This window comes from Chenopodium quinoa, unplaced genomic scaffold (genome assembly GCF_001683475.1).
Source record: "Chenopodium quinoa cultivar QQ74 unplaced genomic scaffold, ASM168347v1, whole genome shotgun sequence".
Lineage (NCBI taxonomy): Eukaryota > Viridiplantae > Streptophyta > Magnoliopsida > Caryophyllales > Amaranthaceae > Chenopodium > Chenopodium quinoa.
Window position 1 is genome coordinate 2,214,526 of NW_018743977.1, and position 17,424 is coordinate 2,231,949.

Below are 17,424 nucleotides of genomic sequence, written 5' to 3' on the forward strand. Positions count from 1 at the left end.
ACCAGATTTGACTAACAGTCATTATCAGCTGATATTAAGACCGCATTGAAAAATGGTCTTCTAGAAGACTAACCCAACCAAAGGTCTAAATTGATAATTTAAGCCTAAAATTGGTTTTTACTGTAATAATCTACTCCATTTTTTAAATGCATCAGTTTGACTTTTGCACTATTCACATACCATGTTTAACATAATTTTTTTTGCTATTATAAAATACATAATGTTATTATATAATATATCATTAGATTCGTCATAATGTCTACTTTCATAATATAATTTTTGTCACAATTTTTACTTATAAACAATTTAAGATATTAATGGTCAAAGTTACGTAACTATAGCTTTTCTAAGCTAGGTTTTTTAGGTGTATTTTAACAGACTTTTAGAAGTTCTCTAGAGTTTTCAAGACTAAATATATTCAGCTCTCTCTCAAATCAACTATCTAAGTAATAACAAGATTGACCACTGATTCTTTGTCTTAACATTTAACAAAAGGTAACTGTTTATTTATCGACAGTCTTTGGGCATAATGACTCGGTTATAAGCTACCACACTCAAAACTTTACCAGCTAAATTAGCTAATAATCATAGGAGGTGGACTATGCGTTATGTGTATAACACTAAGAGATATATATTGTTATCTTAAACTTATTCAATAGATCGATTTGAATGACAATTAGCCATAGTTAAAACATTATGAAATCCTTCTCCACATTAAACTCATTGCATGTAGGAAGTGAAAAATAAAAATTACATAATAGTACTTCATAATTTATTTCTCTTAGTTTGCCAAACGAACATTAGAAATTTAGAATCACCTAATGCTATAAAAATTAACCAATATAAGGTAGTCCTAATTTCTGTTTACTATTAATCTGCTAAATCCTAGGATATTAGTGTATATTTAGTTAAAAGAGAGGGATTACTTTTAACATACATAGAGCCACTGACTTATTAAAAACATACTAATAATAGGTGATGAAAGAACCTGCATTTGCTTCCTTTCTTCCTTGACAAAATGCTAAATTTTCGATGATCGAATGGCTTCCTTCCATTAAGGTTTATTAGCAAGAGTACATCAGCATTTGTCCATGTAATTAGCGAAAGCTTAGCCTTTCTATACACAAAGCTTTGCTTCCGTTAATTTCCCTTTCTTTCTTTTTCTAAACCATTTTCATTTATTATTGTACGATATTCTATCTAGTATTGGCAAAGGAGAGGGGAAAAAAAGAAGAAAAAAAAAGAAAGACATATCTATAAGCTAAATAAAAAAATTTCTTTGCCCCTACAAAAAAAATAATCAAATTCAAAATATTTTCTTCTAATTGTTTGATTACATCAAATCTTTAGTTTATTGGCTAATTTTCAAGGTATATCTTAAAGGTTTGAGTCTCTTTTTATCATATTCTTAATCTTCTTTCTTATATAAAATAAGATTATGATCATTTGTAGATGGTCGTCGTACAGCTGAACCAATCATATATTAGATGATAAGATCAAAATATGAGTAGCCAATGTTCATCTAAATTATCCGAAACTGATGATTTTATCTTTGATTTACTCCTTGTTTTTTCAGTTGGCTATATTATGTGGGCAATGGACACGGAAGATTAGGAAGAAAAATAAATTTTACCAAAAAAAAGTAACATTTTTCCTAGGTTATGAGCATAAAAATGAAGGGCCTATTGAAGGGCCTCAGATATATTTCCCAGATATTTGGTATGTCTATCATCTCACCTCTAAGAAATAACTTAAATTGGTTATTTTTACGATCATTTTAGGATCTAAATTACGACGATTAACGAGATCTTATGGATTGATTTGATTAATTAGAGGAAGAGGAGGATGACAAGGAGATGCAAATAGGTTTTCCCACGGATGTAAAGCATGTAGCTCATATTGGATGGGATGGTCCATCTGTTAACTCACCAAGTTGGGTATGTTTTAGGTTTAACCCTAATTTTCTTCTACTACCTCGTTTCTTATTATTTGCAACAAAGGGTTATTATTTGTGAGACATACTCCTTTATTGAAAATAATAAGAAAGTGGTAGTATAATTTCATCACTTCGAAATTTAATTCTATTCTAAGAGTAAAGTTTATTTATTTTCTTTTAAACTAAGCCATTGATGTATTTGGTTGTTAGATGAATGAGTTCAAAGCCCAGGGAGCAGGAAATCCAACAGATCCATTACAAAATGGAGCTGAAGACGTCAACCCGCCGGTTTCACAAGGTATTAACCATTCTTGACCATTTTATAGGCGATGAATAATCCGTTTCATAGCATGTCACATTTGGGTCAAGTCATATCCTTTTTTGTTTTGTTTTTAACAAGATTCGAGTCATTAATAAGTAAAACGATAATTAGTTTATTAAGATGAAAAAACTCGTTAGAACTAGTACAAAATTAGCTTATTACTATTGTGGATAAGATCGATATAATTGCTTTGATGATTTGGAGCTTGGATTGAATCATCGGGTACTATAGTTGAGTTTACTAGGTCTAGGATTGACGTACAAAATTCCCATAGAGGGTTATGTTCTATTGAGGTTATGTTCTATTGATTTCTTATTCCTCACCATAGTGTGTGGTATTGTTTCCCATTATTCTTACTTAATCGTGTATTTGGCTGCATTGTTTGATTTAACTTTTTACAGAATCATCTCCCAAGAGAAGTTCTGTCAGAGAATCTCCAGCGCGGGACATGCCAGGTTTGCCAAAGTCATCAAGACGGCAACCATCAATGGACAGCATTGGGTCAACAGACTCACCGATAGGGAGTCCTAATCACAAGACCAGATCCTCCAGGAGGCGCCAAAAACAAAAGGAAACCACTAGCCCCCGAGTTGGTGAATCCTCCAGCGCTCAAAGCCTTCCTAACATACCTAAGAAATCTCGACGAAAGAAATCCAAAGATGTTGACAGCTCACTCAAGTCTAGTTTGAAGCCGAAAGATAAAGGTTCCAGGCACGGATCTAGGCATGGATCAGATGATGGGTCATTGACCAAGCAGTACAATGTCGAGGCAAATTCTAGTGCGAGTTTGGCTTCGTTTAACGAAGAGGAGATGAAGGCATTGTAACCACGAAGTTTTGGGGATGTTAGAGAGCCTGTTCTCCTTAAGCAAAGGCTGGTAGTATACGTTTGCCCTAATAGGTGAATGAGAAATACCAGCAGCTAGCTTCTTAGCGAAGAATTTGGCTTCTTTTTGTTTACTTTGTTGGGTTTTTATTGGTAGAGTTCTAATTTATCAGAAACCAAGATATTGGAAAACTAAGGGAAGAAAAGAAAAAACACTTTGTTTCAGATTCCTGTAAAATCCATCATTTCCAATATTGATGGGTAGGAAGAATATACAGGAGAAAACAAGAAAATCACAAGATTCCTGTAATTTTTGCATGCATATAAAAGATCCCATACAAATTATGTGTAAAAATTTAGGTTATAGGGAGATCAGAGCTATATGCAAAGAGTTTGCAAATACACAGATAAAATGTACATAATACACTATGTTGTCGATAACACAAAACTAACATTGCAAGTTATTGTTCATAGAAGTTGAAAAATATTGATGATAAGTTTCATTATCGACTAAAAGGGACAAAAGAAGATACAAAAAAAATTCCAAGAAAGGAGTGAAAGTATGAGGCAACAACCAAAATTTTTAATTTTTTTTTTTTCTCAGTTAATTAATTTATCATTTTAATTTATGGAATGCTCTCTTTGCCTGAAATCTAGTCTAGCAAAAAGTATGAAAATTGAAAGAATATCTGCCTAATTGGAAGTTGTCACACATCTAGTTAGTCACTAGGTGAAGTAAGTGTGAAATCTTTTAGCTCGACGAGCTAAAATTTAACTGTGTCCTTTCTCAACTTCAAGTGCAAGTACTTGTGCTCTATGTGGGCTAAATTAGAATGTGAGGACAATAACTAGCAGCATAAGCATTGAGTCCAATTGTGGTTTCTCATTCTCAACAGCCATTTACAAAAAATGCAACACTCAACAAACTGCCCCCTTTGGGCACAAATTATATTGTGCAAACAATGCACAAAGCATTGTGCACCCCAGCTCCAGCATATCGAATATGAAATCACATCCTCTACTGCTGTCAACCACACGCAGGTGCATGTACTTCAGTTGGACATGGACTGCACATTCCCTTTAAATTAATATTACAACACACAAATTATCACCTATGGGGTCTATGGAAGTAAATTTTGCTTGTTCCAAGCAAACACTATGTACATTTTAAGGATTCTATCTACAGCTGTCTGAAACACGAATTATATACAGGGAGGAGGGTGGCGTTTACTTGTTCCTCGGTTTGATATTTTGTGGTATTTTGGGTGAACATATAACCTGTGCTAGTAAGTTGTCATATTGGATGCTATAGTTTCACATATATGCGCTTCATATGAAGTAAACCAGCAACAAGGCCCCAAAAAAGAATCTCAAGCAAAACAAAGGCTAAGGTCCCCCAATTCTTTGAGCTTAATAAATCTTGAAAAAATGATACTGTCCCATCAACCTGCACATGCACAACTCACCACTTTCAGGTTTTTTTCAGCAGGAAAGGAAAAAAAGAACCTCAAGAGAAGGCAACATTTTATTGGGAGGTCTACTTTTCTTTTGGAGGAAGGATAATGTTGACTTAAACATTTTATTTAGTAACCCTTTGTACTATCTCTCCCTATTCGAATAACTGGTCAGTGTTGCAACTATATTGAGGGTGCTACTAAAGTGACAAATGGCTGTCCCTGGAAATTTATATAACACGCTTTCTCTTCATCCTCTCCTTTAGAGAGGATCAAAGAATACAAGATAGGGGATGGTCATCAGTTATCAAATTCATTTTGGGAAGATGTTTAGAGAGGATCAGAGAAGAGCAAAGTTGTGTGATTTCCTCGATTAGGTTGTTTCTCTTCTCTACACAATGCCCGTGTCTAGTTATTATCTAGAAAAAGGCTAGGGATCTACATTTTCAGAGTCCACCGTCCGCAAGTAATATAGTTAATAAGAACTTTCCGCTTGAGGTTCTGAACCTTTAATTGACTGCAGTGGAGGTTTCAAAGGTGTGGACAGTGGATTCTTCGAAAACATTTGCGTGAAAAATTTCTCTGTTGGGTAATTGATTTGGAAGGAGAAAATCCCCTTAAAAATGAGGGCTTTGTGTGGACATTGCCATGGGGTAGGATAAATACTAATGACATGCTCCTAAGGTAGGTAAGGGCTGGTCTGGTTATTTCACCAAATGAATGTTTGTTGTATTGGGATACTAGTGAGTCTTGTTCATATGTTTCCCTTCACTATGAAATGGCAAGTTAAGTGACTGTTTGATTTGCAGCAAGAATCTCAGGCTTGGCCTTTAGTGTTGAAGAATGTAGTACAAGTTTGTTGATGGGGTTTAGTAAAGATAAGAGACAGAAGCTGTTGTGGGCCTTGTGGCACAATGCTTTTATGGAAATTTTGTGGCGTTAGTGGTTGGAGTGATATCCCCATGTCTTTAGTTGAACATCCTCATTCAATTGGGGCGGTTAAAAGAAATTGGCATGTTCTGTTTCCTCGTTTACTATTTTCAGCTGATTACATATTCTTGTCAATGAGAAAAAATAAAAAAGATACCACTCCTATCGGGTATAAAGCCCAATATAGACAGTACTCAGGTAGACATGTACTCCGCATGCAAACTTGCCCTAATTAGTAAAAACTACTTCAGGGCCATTAATTTATTAATATTTGAGGCACCACTTAATGCATAGTATAAGTATGAAAATATATACTTGTAAAAAGAAGGTAAGTTACCAAGTTGTTTTCAGGTGACCCCCAATAGAATCCTTGCAAGGCAATTGAAAATATCTCACAAGCAGCCAGAGCATAAATTAGAAGAGCATTCATCCCCATCCATTGCAATAATAAGACAGGCTTCTTAATATGTTTGACATCAACCTGAAAGGTAGGCATGGGAAGTATCTATAACAGAACTTGTATGACAGACCCTCTTAAATCAAACAAAAAAAAGGTCTTGACAGAGAGAAATATTAACAGGTCTGTTTCCATTTGTTCAATACTGTCAATCTTATAAATATTCTAAGCTTAAAAATTGTGTAAAACAGAAGGGACGGTAAAAAAAAGGGGGGGGGGGAGGAGGTAAAGGAGAAAAATAGAGAACACATGATTTTATCCATTTTTGGTTTAGGTCAAAAATTAAGCCAATACAATAGCACATTTTTTATGAAGGAATTCTGTGAGAAACATAACACGGTTGACATGTGGGAACTGTTATGTGGGATAAATAACTTACTAGGTAAAAGATGATGGTGAAGATGACGCCTGAAGCACCAGCTGTGATACACATATAGCTTACCGTGTAAAGTGGTTTAGAGAGCGGCATCCCTGGAAAAAATAGCACATTACAGGTCCCAAAGTAATTTACAATAAGGAAATGCTATGGTCACTCCTCTCAAACTGTGCCCATCTAAGGTCCAGACTAGTATTTTATAATTATTATGTATGTGTAGAACATTGTGCTTATCTGATCTCAAAAAGTAATTTGTTTTTCTGGGATAAAATTGTTGATGAACAACATAGGAGCAGACATGGGGGTAAGGTGAATGACCATAGCATTCTGATTGTTGAGTTTATACATAATGTAGATACAAAGGAAAACATACCTAAAATCAGCAAAACATAACCTAAGATTAAAAGAGAGAAAGCAGATACAGACCACAAGAATATCCTCTGCCAGTGATCCTATAGCAATGAAACATAAAACATGAGATATAACATGAAAAAAATTGGCTATCATCTTCTTCTCCCTAAATTTAAACGTGAGAAGTATTAAACCTTGAAGTGTGCAATTATTTGTCCAAAGTGCAATCCCACAAAACATGTAACAGCAGCCATTAATGAGCTGGACCTCGTTGATAAGAAGCAAGTCAACATCAGAAATCGAGGAAATCCTAACTCTAATAAGCTGCAAATAATATCTATAAGGATCAACAGAGTAAGCACTCATGTGACTTATGTGAGTGTTGCAAGCAGAGTCCCTCAAATGGCTCAGCATATCCATAATGTTTATGAAGTGATGAATACTTGCAAGAAGTACTGTAAATGCATCAGCCAAAGCTGAACATATTGAGCCAGTGAGCCACACTGAATGCATCAAAAGAGTACCGACAGAAAATGGAATTTCAAGAAGGTTTTGCTTCATTGCGGCTGACTTATACAGCATACAATAGAACTTAATACTTATGCAACAATAGAACGTAGAAGAAAAAGAGGAGAAAAAGATGGGAAAAGAGAACATTGAAAAGTATTGAAGCTGCTAAACCCTCACAGGGGGGTGGGGGAGTTAATAAAATATAGCACTGTTCTTTGGCCACAGAGTGAAGTTAAAATAGAGATGTGAGGGAAGGGCCACTGAAATAGCCTTTTACAGTACGCTTCAATGATGGAAGCTCCAGAGATGAGTTTTCCGATGGGATGCCTAATAAAGATGTTTTTTTATGCCTTGTGCAATGTCCTCCCAGAAAAGAGGAATGGAAGCAGTAAAATCTTTCCATACAAAATTGAAGCTCATAGAAGGCTGTGATCGGCAGTCTTATGAGTGTTTCTATCTTGTCCTCCATTCTTTCAGGATATGATAGCAGCTAATTCACGCGGAATTTAAAAAAAAAAATCTTCCGTTATATTTCCTTGCAAGAGTTGTTATGAGGAATATTTTTCTTGGGGCGAGGGAGGGAAGTGTGGGGGAGATACCTTAATATGCCTTCTGGATCAAAAGGAGCAAGGCACCATCCAGGTGAATTGGCTGGCAAAGGTCCATAGTCAGGAGAATTTACACTACATTCCTATAACAACAATTATTTATCATTTAATTAACCATAGAGGAAATCAAAAACAGAAGAAAATATTAGTATAAGAGAAAAGACCTTCGCTCTTTGGTACACAGGACGCTGGTACAAATGGTTTTCACCAAGCAAAAGTCTGTCAATGAAGCCAACAGAATTGCAAGGCGGATCAAGACTACCCCTTACTTCACATTGAACCTATTTTGCAAGCTTGAGATGTTATGCATAGTTTAAAGACATGAAAAGCATGCATAATCGACACCTTTTGAACTCCCTTCAAATTGATAATTACAGCAATTTCTTTTTCTGTCAAGCCAAGCTATGTGGATGGGAGCGGAAAAGCTTGCCTACTAATGGACTTAGTGATCAAGATATTTCAACATCAGGACATTCAGACCACCAACAAATTCTCAATCATATATAAAGTGAGAATGATACAACAAATACAAAATTTACAAGGTTTATAAACACATTCAGAAGTGATTCCTCAAGTAAAGCAAGAATAACTTTACTTATCAGAAACTTTAGCACCCGATTATTAGAGTGGACAAGTATTCCATGTCTGGTTGTTATGTAGGTATAGTAGGCTAATTGCACATTCAAAGATGGTACACATCATACTCTATGAATTTTGGGCCTTTGGTAGACTGATCAGCTTAAATAGAATAGCTTTGTTCACTGGACAAAACACGAATTATTTCGGCATTATACACTTAGGCCCTGTTCTTTTGAGCTAAGCTGAGTTGAACTGAACTTAGTTGAGCTGAACTGAATTGAAAATACGCCCAAAAGAACAAGGCCTTAATGTGTAAGATAAATCAAAGTTATAATAACAACCACAGGATTAAACTGGCACTATAGTAGCCAATATTGGATTGAATATCCCTTACTGCTAAATTCTGTTGTTGAGCCTTTCCCGTGAGGCTGTGTGGCACTTATTTATAAGCATATGCTAACCTCATTGCATCAACTTTGCTCCACATTCCTAATGTGGGTTTATAGAATTTTTCAAGTACATGAGACTAATTATCGCACACATATAAATAACAAGCAAGAAAAAGGTGTAGGTTTTAATTTAAGTGGTAAGGCATCCCTGACAAGATTATCTTTTTATGGAACATTATCAAGTGCAAAATTGTCTTCATCATTGAAGAACTAAATTGCTTTTTAGACATTAATGCATCCAGATGTTTCTCCATTCAAACTTCCAAGATACAATAAATACAGTGCCATTCTAAAGTTCATTAACATCATATATCCTTCTATGCATAGCAATTTGCATGCACTTTTTTAATAGTTCAAATGTGCATACCAGTTGCAATTTCCTCAGGTGCCTTTTTTTACTTCTTATTACCTATTCTACGACATCTGACTTCCCAATTGAGCCATCAATACTTCTTCATATTCCATTTAAGGGCACCAATCACAATCCATACTCTTTAAAGATGGAAATTCAATTACAAAAAATGATCACAGTTTGGCAATTTAAAAGATCAAAGGGGAAGAATGATCGAGAATAAAGACTTTAACTTACAGTCTGAAGGTTTGAAGGCAACAGTGCTGAATTTGCTCTGTGAATTTCATACTCCCAGCTTGGAACTTTAAGGCCATACATCAAGCAAATATAGATAATGCACAACAGCACAGTTACCATCCTACACATGGAATCATCAAGCACTTAGTACATGAAATTTTCAGCAATAGTAAGGAGTTTCAGGACATCCAAGAGTTTAGCTCATAAAGAATATCTTTGAAAAAGATAAAAAGCTATAATTCAACCGGAATAAGCATGATGTTGACTCATTAACAGCAATACATACTGTTTCCACTTCATCAACATCACAAGAGGATTAGCGTGCAAAACGTGCCAATTCGTGAAATTGCTGAGCAGCCTATGCTTTACCCTCAAATAAGAATCTAAAGATAAAATCTGATACAGTGAATTTGGGTGGTAAAAAATGGATTAATGGCTGAAGATTTACACAAGCACCCTAAGTGTTGAATGCATTTTGGCCAACTCTTGATTGCTTCCTGATTTCCTGAATCCTTAATTATGACTTATGAGTTCATTCTTTCTGATTTTAATATTTTTTACCTCATAAAGGATGGTATTAACTCTTGTGTACACCTTTGTCTTTCCATTAAACATCATACAAGGATTCCTATAAAGCTGATTTTTATTTCAAGACTGAAGTGCAATAAGTTTAAAGTACAAGTAACACATTTGAAAACCTTTCCCATAAATCTACTACAACACTATTTTACTAGAATTAGGAGGGAAATTGTTATTTGAGTGTTGAGACAACTCACAATAAACATAAAACAGAAAAGTGAGGTAGTATATCTATATAGGAGGCTGTGCTCATGGTCAAAAAACAAATATTTGTTGTTCTGAGTTTCTGAACCTTTTGATAGTGATTCACATTAGCTTTACTTGAAACATGTGGACTCTTACCCATTAACCTACCTAATTTACCTAAAGTAAAACTCAGCCCGACCTGATGATAACTTGAAGCAAATAAGCAATGATGAGCTCCAAACTCTTTCCAATAAGCAAACTAATTTAAATTATAAAAGCATAAATATCTGTTGCTGTAAATGCCAGTAGAATAAACCAACCTCACCATTGGATGCAGTATTTTCGCATAAATGCAAACGGTGTGTCCACCACCAAACCATTGACGAGCCATATTTCAGAAACTGAAGCCAATAAATATCCAATTGATATCCTCTGTAATTGTAAACATATTCAAAAATATTTCCAGAAGAATCCAAAGTTTATAAAGGAAAATGACTTTCAGTTTTTGAATTCCAAATCATAATGAAATGACATAAACTTGAAAGTAGTCTCAAAAATCAATCAGATTTTCGAATCTACAGATGAATAACAACTTTTTTTTAGGTGTTCCTTAAAGTCCTTAAATTTCCTTGATCATGCACCAACATATATTTTTTAATGTTCATGACTGCATTAAGAGTCAGGTCTCAGGCTAAATTCTTTCAGGAGAATATTTTGCTCTTACATGGATGAGGGTTAATTAATTAGTTACATGTAGAAATAATGACTCCATAATTAAGATACTCTATGATGTGTATGAGGCCTGCACTGTGTAGAGAAGGGACATAGAGCCTTTGTTTCCAGCGTTTATACTTAATCCCCTCAGTAAGAAAATGTGAGATCAACTATACACCTACATTTTCCATCTTTCCTTTGCTCCCATTTCTATCCTTTCTATACTGTATTACGTCCCATTTCTGTTGGTCCTTTTCCCCATTATCACTTATCTTTCTTCTCCTTTTTTCATGTCCCCCCCCCCTCCCTAAAAAAAAATCTGGTGTTCCTTCAGTGATATAATTTGAGTTTGTAACTTATATTCTGTATTTTAGCAGTATTTATTTTTTATTCAAATTTTGAAAAAAAAAAAAAAAGAATTTCTGACATATAAAACCAAAAAATATAAAAATCATAGTAAGAGGAAAGATATTATTTTTCCTTCACAATTAAATCTATAATTCTGCCAAAAAATTTTGATTAATTTCGTTCATACTTAATAGATTAAAATTGACAAATTACCTTTTTCTACTATGCAATAAGCCTATGATGCTACTTCAAGATATATTTAGTCAAACAAGGCATTCCAATGGTGATATACTATATTAAATTGGAAATTAGGTTCCACATAGGACAACTTCTGGCTCTGCCATTATTTGAAGTAGTCATTCATGTTTTAGACTTTTAGTGGATGCAAAATTTTGTGAAACAGCAGAATATTGAAATATAGCAACAAAAATTTGTCGTCCCAGAGAAATTCTATATATCTATCAACGATGCAAAGGATAGCAACACATAATTTCTTAAACGGCAGCCCAAATAATCCTTGCATGTAGGATTGAAAATGAATAAACATCTAACAGGCAGAATTTACATCCTCATATATGTACATGCATGCAGACAGAGAAAAAAGACTTGTCATCATGGTAGGAAAGAGAGACATGAGGACGCAAATTAGTAATATAAAAAATTAAATTTCTTTCTAAAAACTTGATCAAGTTAGATGTCAGAATATCAGAGAAATTTCTAAGCTATTAGTCAGATAAACTGCATTTCTGATATCTCCCTCCCATTGGTTACACCCGTGCCCTTTAGAGGATACCCTCCACATGTCTCCTAATGCAATTTATAAGAAGAGTTTTAAGTTTCACAAATCAGGTGTCACAAAAATTTTACAAAAATACTGGGGTATCCCGTGAGGCTTTTCTTATCTTTAACTATGATGATGGTTACTTATTTCCTAATTACATCTGATACTTACACAGCAGAAATTCAAGATACAAGCTCCAGTTCCATCCAAGAAGTAAAATACCTATTGTACGTGGCTTAGAGCATTAAAAGAAAGTCGCATAACATAATCTATAGTCCAAAGTACAATACTTGGGAATGTAGATGTAAAAAGACTATAAACTACATTCACTACTCTATTTGTTTGTGCTTCCAGCTTTCCACACCCGCATTAAACATCAAGATTAAGCAACAAACAAGGGACACAAAGGCAAAGAAATAAAATGGGTTTCGTCTCATCTTGAGAACTCTCACCCAACTTATAGATGATAGATACACCACGCAAATTTTAAACCACAATACTGAACATTAGTAAATCCAGTAATCTACCTGCAGTACACCTAGCCAACGTATTTTCTCCACATCAACACCATAAGTCAGTGTTTTCCTTCCATGAAAAAAGCCACCTACACTTACAATCACCAAGATAATGTAGTCAGAGTCTTTAATACTTCTCACGAGCCAAGAATACTAAGGCCACACAATATCATGAAGTACTATAGACAATACATTCAACAGTAATATGTGTCATAGTAAATGCCAATGGCATTCCTTGAACTCAGAGCTTGAAGGAACATTAATATGCCTAAAGAACTTATACAAGCAAAACTTGTGAATACAGAAGAAGTAAAATTCTCAATTAGAATTGTCCACCTAAGCACACACCTTGCAAGAAGATACCCAAAAGGAAGAGCTTGATTACCCTGATAATAACTTTCTTTGTAGCTGTAGACTTGTTGTCAACTTTCTGAAATTGATATAGATTGAGTTACATAAGGTCATTCAATACAAATATACAACACACACATTACACAATCTACAATAATCTTCTGCATTGTATTAAGAGAAACTTTGCTCCCTAAGGAAATCCAACTTCTCAACTATGAACAAGTTTGAATCAAGTTGAAGAGCATATATTCGTATAAATTACACCTGCAAAGTGCTAATCCACAATTATACAATTACAGTTCAAAAACTTGGAACTCCAAACATTAACTTTTGCCCAATGTGTCAAGAGACTCATGACCCCTCCCTCATTTTAATCTCTCAATGCACAAAAAAGGGGTTGCTTAAAATGAGTAATCAATAATTATATAATAAAAATAAATTACTTTGGCCAAAGAATTTTATTAACAACTTTCAACTAATCACTTGTCTCCTATATCTTCCAAGATACATGTTACAGACAATGCAAACAAAAAACAAACCTAGGGTATGGACTAAGAGAAAATAAAGATTTTTGCAGAAGAAAGAAGAGACTTAAATGATACTGAAGACTCAAAACAATGGAATATTGGTCCAAACTATCCGAAACATTATGTCATCCTATCAATGTGGAGCATTCACTGAAACTCCTCCTGTGCCATTAGATTTGTTCAAAAACAATGCTGTTTTGGTCTTATTGGAGGTCAATATTTGACTAAGGCTATTCTTCCAGAAGATGATCTGAATTCTGAAGTGCCAACCATTTGAATAAGAACTTGGACATTGTAAAACTAATGCACTTTCACAAGTTCAACGTAATCCATTCACCAAATCTGCTGCTGAACCATAAATTTTGTTAAAAAAAAAAACACACACACACAGTTTTAGCCTTGGAGATCAATATAAGAGCAAGGCTAATCCTGAATTCTGATTTGCCTTTTGCGATGGTCTCACAAAAATGAGGTACTTTAGATAGGCTTTTAGACAAAGGTGCATCCTAAATTCATAATTAGTAATTCAAAGAGATCTTGTAATTGATAGTGAAGTAAATTAAGGCTAGAGAAACAGAAAATGAATCAACTGTTTACAATTGCTTACTGATACAAAAAGAATAGTGCACACAATATTAGTCACATATGATCAAATTTATACCTTAAATACCAGACCAATGGAAACACCAACAATGAAGAGGAAAAAAGGCATCACAAAATCTGCTATTGTCACTCCAAACCAAGGAGAATGGTTTATAGATGGAAAAGCTCCTCCAGCACCATCAACCAAAATCATAAGCTGTAAACAGAAAACAATGAAATGTGGAGGGAAGATGTAAAAAATTACGAAATAAAAACTTAGTTATTCTATAAAATGAATTTTCACGAGCTAAGCCACTAACAACAATGAAAATTCTTGCAGTGGAATTCAATGCATATCAAATACTATATTTTCATCTAAAAAAGAACATAAACTTTCAATTCATGTTCAGCAATTGGCCAAACTTTTACTTATACAATGTCACAATTCAGGCACCTATCTAGCTCTTCACATGAAAACATGATTTTTTAAACCCTTAATGAGTCCATAACATGATATGCAAATACTAATTGTGCACAGGAAAGTTAAAGTTTGAACTAATCAGCTAACGAGAATCATTCTGCCTTTCTTATGTGATGTTTGATTCTGAAAAGAGTGCTAACTCATCTACTTGATAGATGTAACATGTAACATATCCGTGTAAGGTCTGATAGTACGTGGACCAAAGAGGATATATGCATCAACGTTACAATGTAATCATGTCCTCAGAATAACATATTCTTCCCTACATTTCTCTTCTCCTTAGTTTTGTCCATCAAAACTTAGCACAAGGCCACTTATGAAGAATCTATTTTTTAAAAAAAAAAAAAAAAATAAATAAATAATCACGTGCCACAATGAAAAAAAGGAATTTTCTATCCTCAGTGAAGAGAGGCGCACTTGCTAAAGTATAACTTTTGCTGTAAATAAATTTGTGCTGCTTAGTTCACCCACCTAGGCACATGACCCCTGTTGCCCTTGCGCCTTTTTCATACACAGCATTAGAACAAACAAGGATCCTTTTCTTACCTATAAACGGTCCTCAAATCACTTGCCAATTGAGTGAAGTCTAGAGGTAGCTGTAAGCTTGATTTCACAGCCTTTCACAATAACGTATTCACGAGCCATACAATTGAGTGACATACTTATGAAGTCCCAAAGACTTGGCTAATCAACAAAGAAACGTGTATTAATAACTAGAGTAGTTATAGGTTACATATATTATATTGAACTTGAAGGTTTAGAATTTTGCAAGCGAATTCCATCTTACGATACCTCTCAATGTAACACTCTTTCCATCTTTCTTCCTTGGACCACAAACAAAGAACACGCTAATATATACAATTATTATCATATTTCAACTTCATATCTATGTATTTGTACTCTATTATATGGAGCAGCAAAAATTGATTTACCAAAAACGATCATCGAAATAACGTATTCAACTCAAGCATAACACTAGGAGAGTAGGAGTACAAATGTACAATCCACTGCATAACACACTAAAATCAATTCAAAATTTCATTTGATCAAATTCAAACTCACAAAATCCAAACCTAACACAATTACTCAACATTTCACAATACTCCAAAAAATTCAAAATTCTACCAATCATCAAATAAACTCATCATATTAAAAAAAAAAAAAAAAAAAAAAAAAAAAAAAAAAAAAAAAGACAAAATGAATTCTCATCAAAAAATTTCAAATATATATAAAATGACAAAAATGAACGAAATTCCAGAGAAAAACTTACAGCGATAGTGAGACCGCGAAAGACGTCAAGAGCAACCAGCCGTTGATTCTTCAGAGGAACTGATGATGACGACGACGATAATACAATATGATGCTCTGATTCTGTAACTTCAGAAGGTAAAGAAGGAATAATACAATCTTCAATGTATCTTTGAATTTCTGGAGTTGAGGAAGAAGGTGAATAATGGAGAAGAGGAGTTTGAGTTTCTCTCTCCTCCGCCATTGTTAGAGCTTGAGAGGAGAAGAATCTGGAGTTTTAGAGAGAGAAATGGGGGTTTGAGCAGAAGTAGTGCGCAGTGATGAAGATTAAAGCAGTCTAAATTGACTGGAGAGTTGGTTGCTTGTAAAAATGGCGTAGAAAGTGATGGCTTGAGTTAAACGACAATTTTTGAAGATCAGTTTTTATGGAATTTTCTTCGGAAAGGGACCCATACTTAGCGTTGAGAGTTGAGGGTTGAGTGGAGTTAGTACTTATGGCTTGTTTGGCACCGAAAAATTGAAGGAAGTGAAAATTTTTGAGAATTTAAAAATAATTCTAGTCATCGACACGAGCGATGTCCGACTTAATTGAATGTATAATGCGTCACCTAAAAAAAAACACCTTCAATGTTAAAGATGAGAATAATTGAAACTTACTACCTTCATAGTATAAATGAGCCATGTAAATTATAAGCACTTACTCAAAAGAGTAATTGAATCTGTATTACCTGAATAAAATGAATGAGAATTATAGAATATTGGCACATACTAAAAACTCAAGCCAATACAAAAGATTGAGGAAAAAGTATCAAAATAAAAACTTTTGGCATAAAATTTCTTTTAACGAAGGTATGAGTTAGAGAAACAAAATAATAAGATTAATAACATGTAAATTGTATTCATTTTACATTACAAAATCAAATAAATATGATGAAATATTACTCTGTAAAATTGCTTGATGCTTATTGAATCTAGATTATGAGTACCCAATGAATCATCATTGGTGCTGTTTCGGGGTTTTCTGTGTCCATCGGGAGAGTTACAACACCAAGACTAGATTTCGGGCGCTTGTACCTGCAAAACAACGGAGACTCCGGTTGGGTGGAGTTCCGCCTCCAACGATCAAGTTAGCACGTGCTCGGAAGATGTAAAAAGTGCCGAAAGAAAGGTGGGATCCTCTCGGATTCCGAGATCATGATATTCTCGGTGGTGAGAACTAATTATCTGCAATCATTGACTGCTCTGGTTTTTTGTGAATAATGAATGTGTATGAATGTCCCCCAAGGTGGGAAGATCTCTCTATTTATAGGGTCTTGGGATTCGTGTCGCTATCCTAGGTTACGAATACTTAGGAATGATGGGCTCTCTAGGGAATTGGGCCTTGAAGGCCGTCATTTTTCCTTGCTGACCTCGAGTGCCACGTGTCAACTAGTGAGTGGCCCTCATTAGACCTGTCATGTGGTGACATGTGTCCCACTCTGATTGGGCCACGTGGCATGGGTATCTTTACCCAAATCATTTTCCCCTCATAGGGGTGACGTGGCGTGCCACGTGGCACCTATGACAGGTGTCACATGCAGACGGGTGAACAGTCTTTAACTGTTCACCTTCTGGGGAAGTTAGGGAGTTGCCCCTATTTCCAACCTCTCTATAAGTAAGGTCCCCCCCTCCTCTCCCCCTCATTTTGGAACTTGCCTGAAAAAATCTGAGAGAGAGAAAGAGGATT

General features: G+C 34.8%; 2 protein-coding genes across 5 annotated transcripts; one reads left to right on the forward strand and one right to left on the reverse strand.

The window, feature by feature from the left end:
• The first annotated feature begins 944 nt into the window (after positions 1 to 944).
• On the forward strand, positions 945 to 3,855 carry LOC110689757 (CRIB domain-containing protein RIC10-like). Its single transcript, XM_021866558.1, has 5 exons — positions 945 to 1,370; positions 1,577 to 1,719; positions 1,834 to 1,937; positions 2,147 to 2,234; positions 2,660 to 3,855. The coding sequence occupies exons 2-5, from the start codon at positions 1,662 to 1,664 to the stop codon at positions 3,082 to 3,084; spliced, it is 675 nt and encodes a 224-aa protein (XP_021722250.1). The 5' UTR covers positions 945 to 1,370; positions 1,577 to 1,661; the 3' UTR covers positions 3,085 to 3,855.
• Positions 3,856 to 3,949: 94 nt separating this feature from the next.
• LOC110689755 (heparan-alpha-glucosaminide N-acetyltransferase-like) lies at positions 3,950 to 16,199 on the reverse strand. 4 transcript variants are annotated; one of them, XM_021866556.1, is made up of 14 exons: positions 15,721 to 15,810; positions 14,997 to 15,134; positions 14,049 to 14,186; positions 12,858 to 12,939; positions 12,522 to 12,598; positions 10,477 to 10,583; positions 9,387 to 9,507; positions 7,934 to 8,050; positions 7,761 to 7,852; positions 6,846 to 6,918; positions 6,674 to 6,752; positions 6,304 to 6,395; positions 5,805 to 5,948; positions 3,950 to 4,530 (listed from the first exon to the last, which is right to left on the reverse strand). In XM_021866556.1, the coding sequence occupies exons 3-14, from the start codon at positions 14,181 to 14,183 to the stop codon at positions 4,390 to 4,392; spliced, it is 1,260 nt and encodes a 419-aa protein (XP_021722248.1). In that variant the 5' UTR covers positions 14,184 to 14,186; positions 14,997 to 15,134; positions 15,721 to 15,810; the 3' UTR covers positions 3,950 to 4,389. The 4 variants fall into 4 exon arrangements, with proteins under 4 accessions (XP_021722248.1, XP_021722249.1, XP_021722246.1 ...); XM_021866557.1 differs by having other exon boundaries at positions 14,997 to 15,129; positions 15,721 to 15,785; XM_021866554.1 differs by lacking the exon at positions 14,997 to 15,134 and having other exon boundaries at positions 15,721 to 16,199.
• Between the last annotated feature and the right edge of the window lie 1,225 nt (positions 16,200 to 17,424).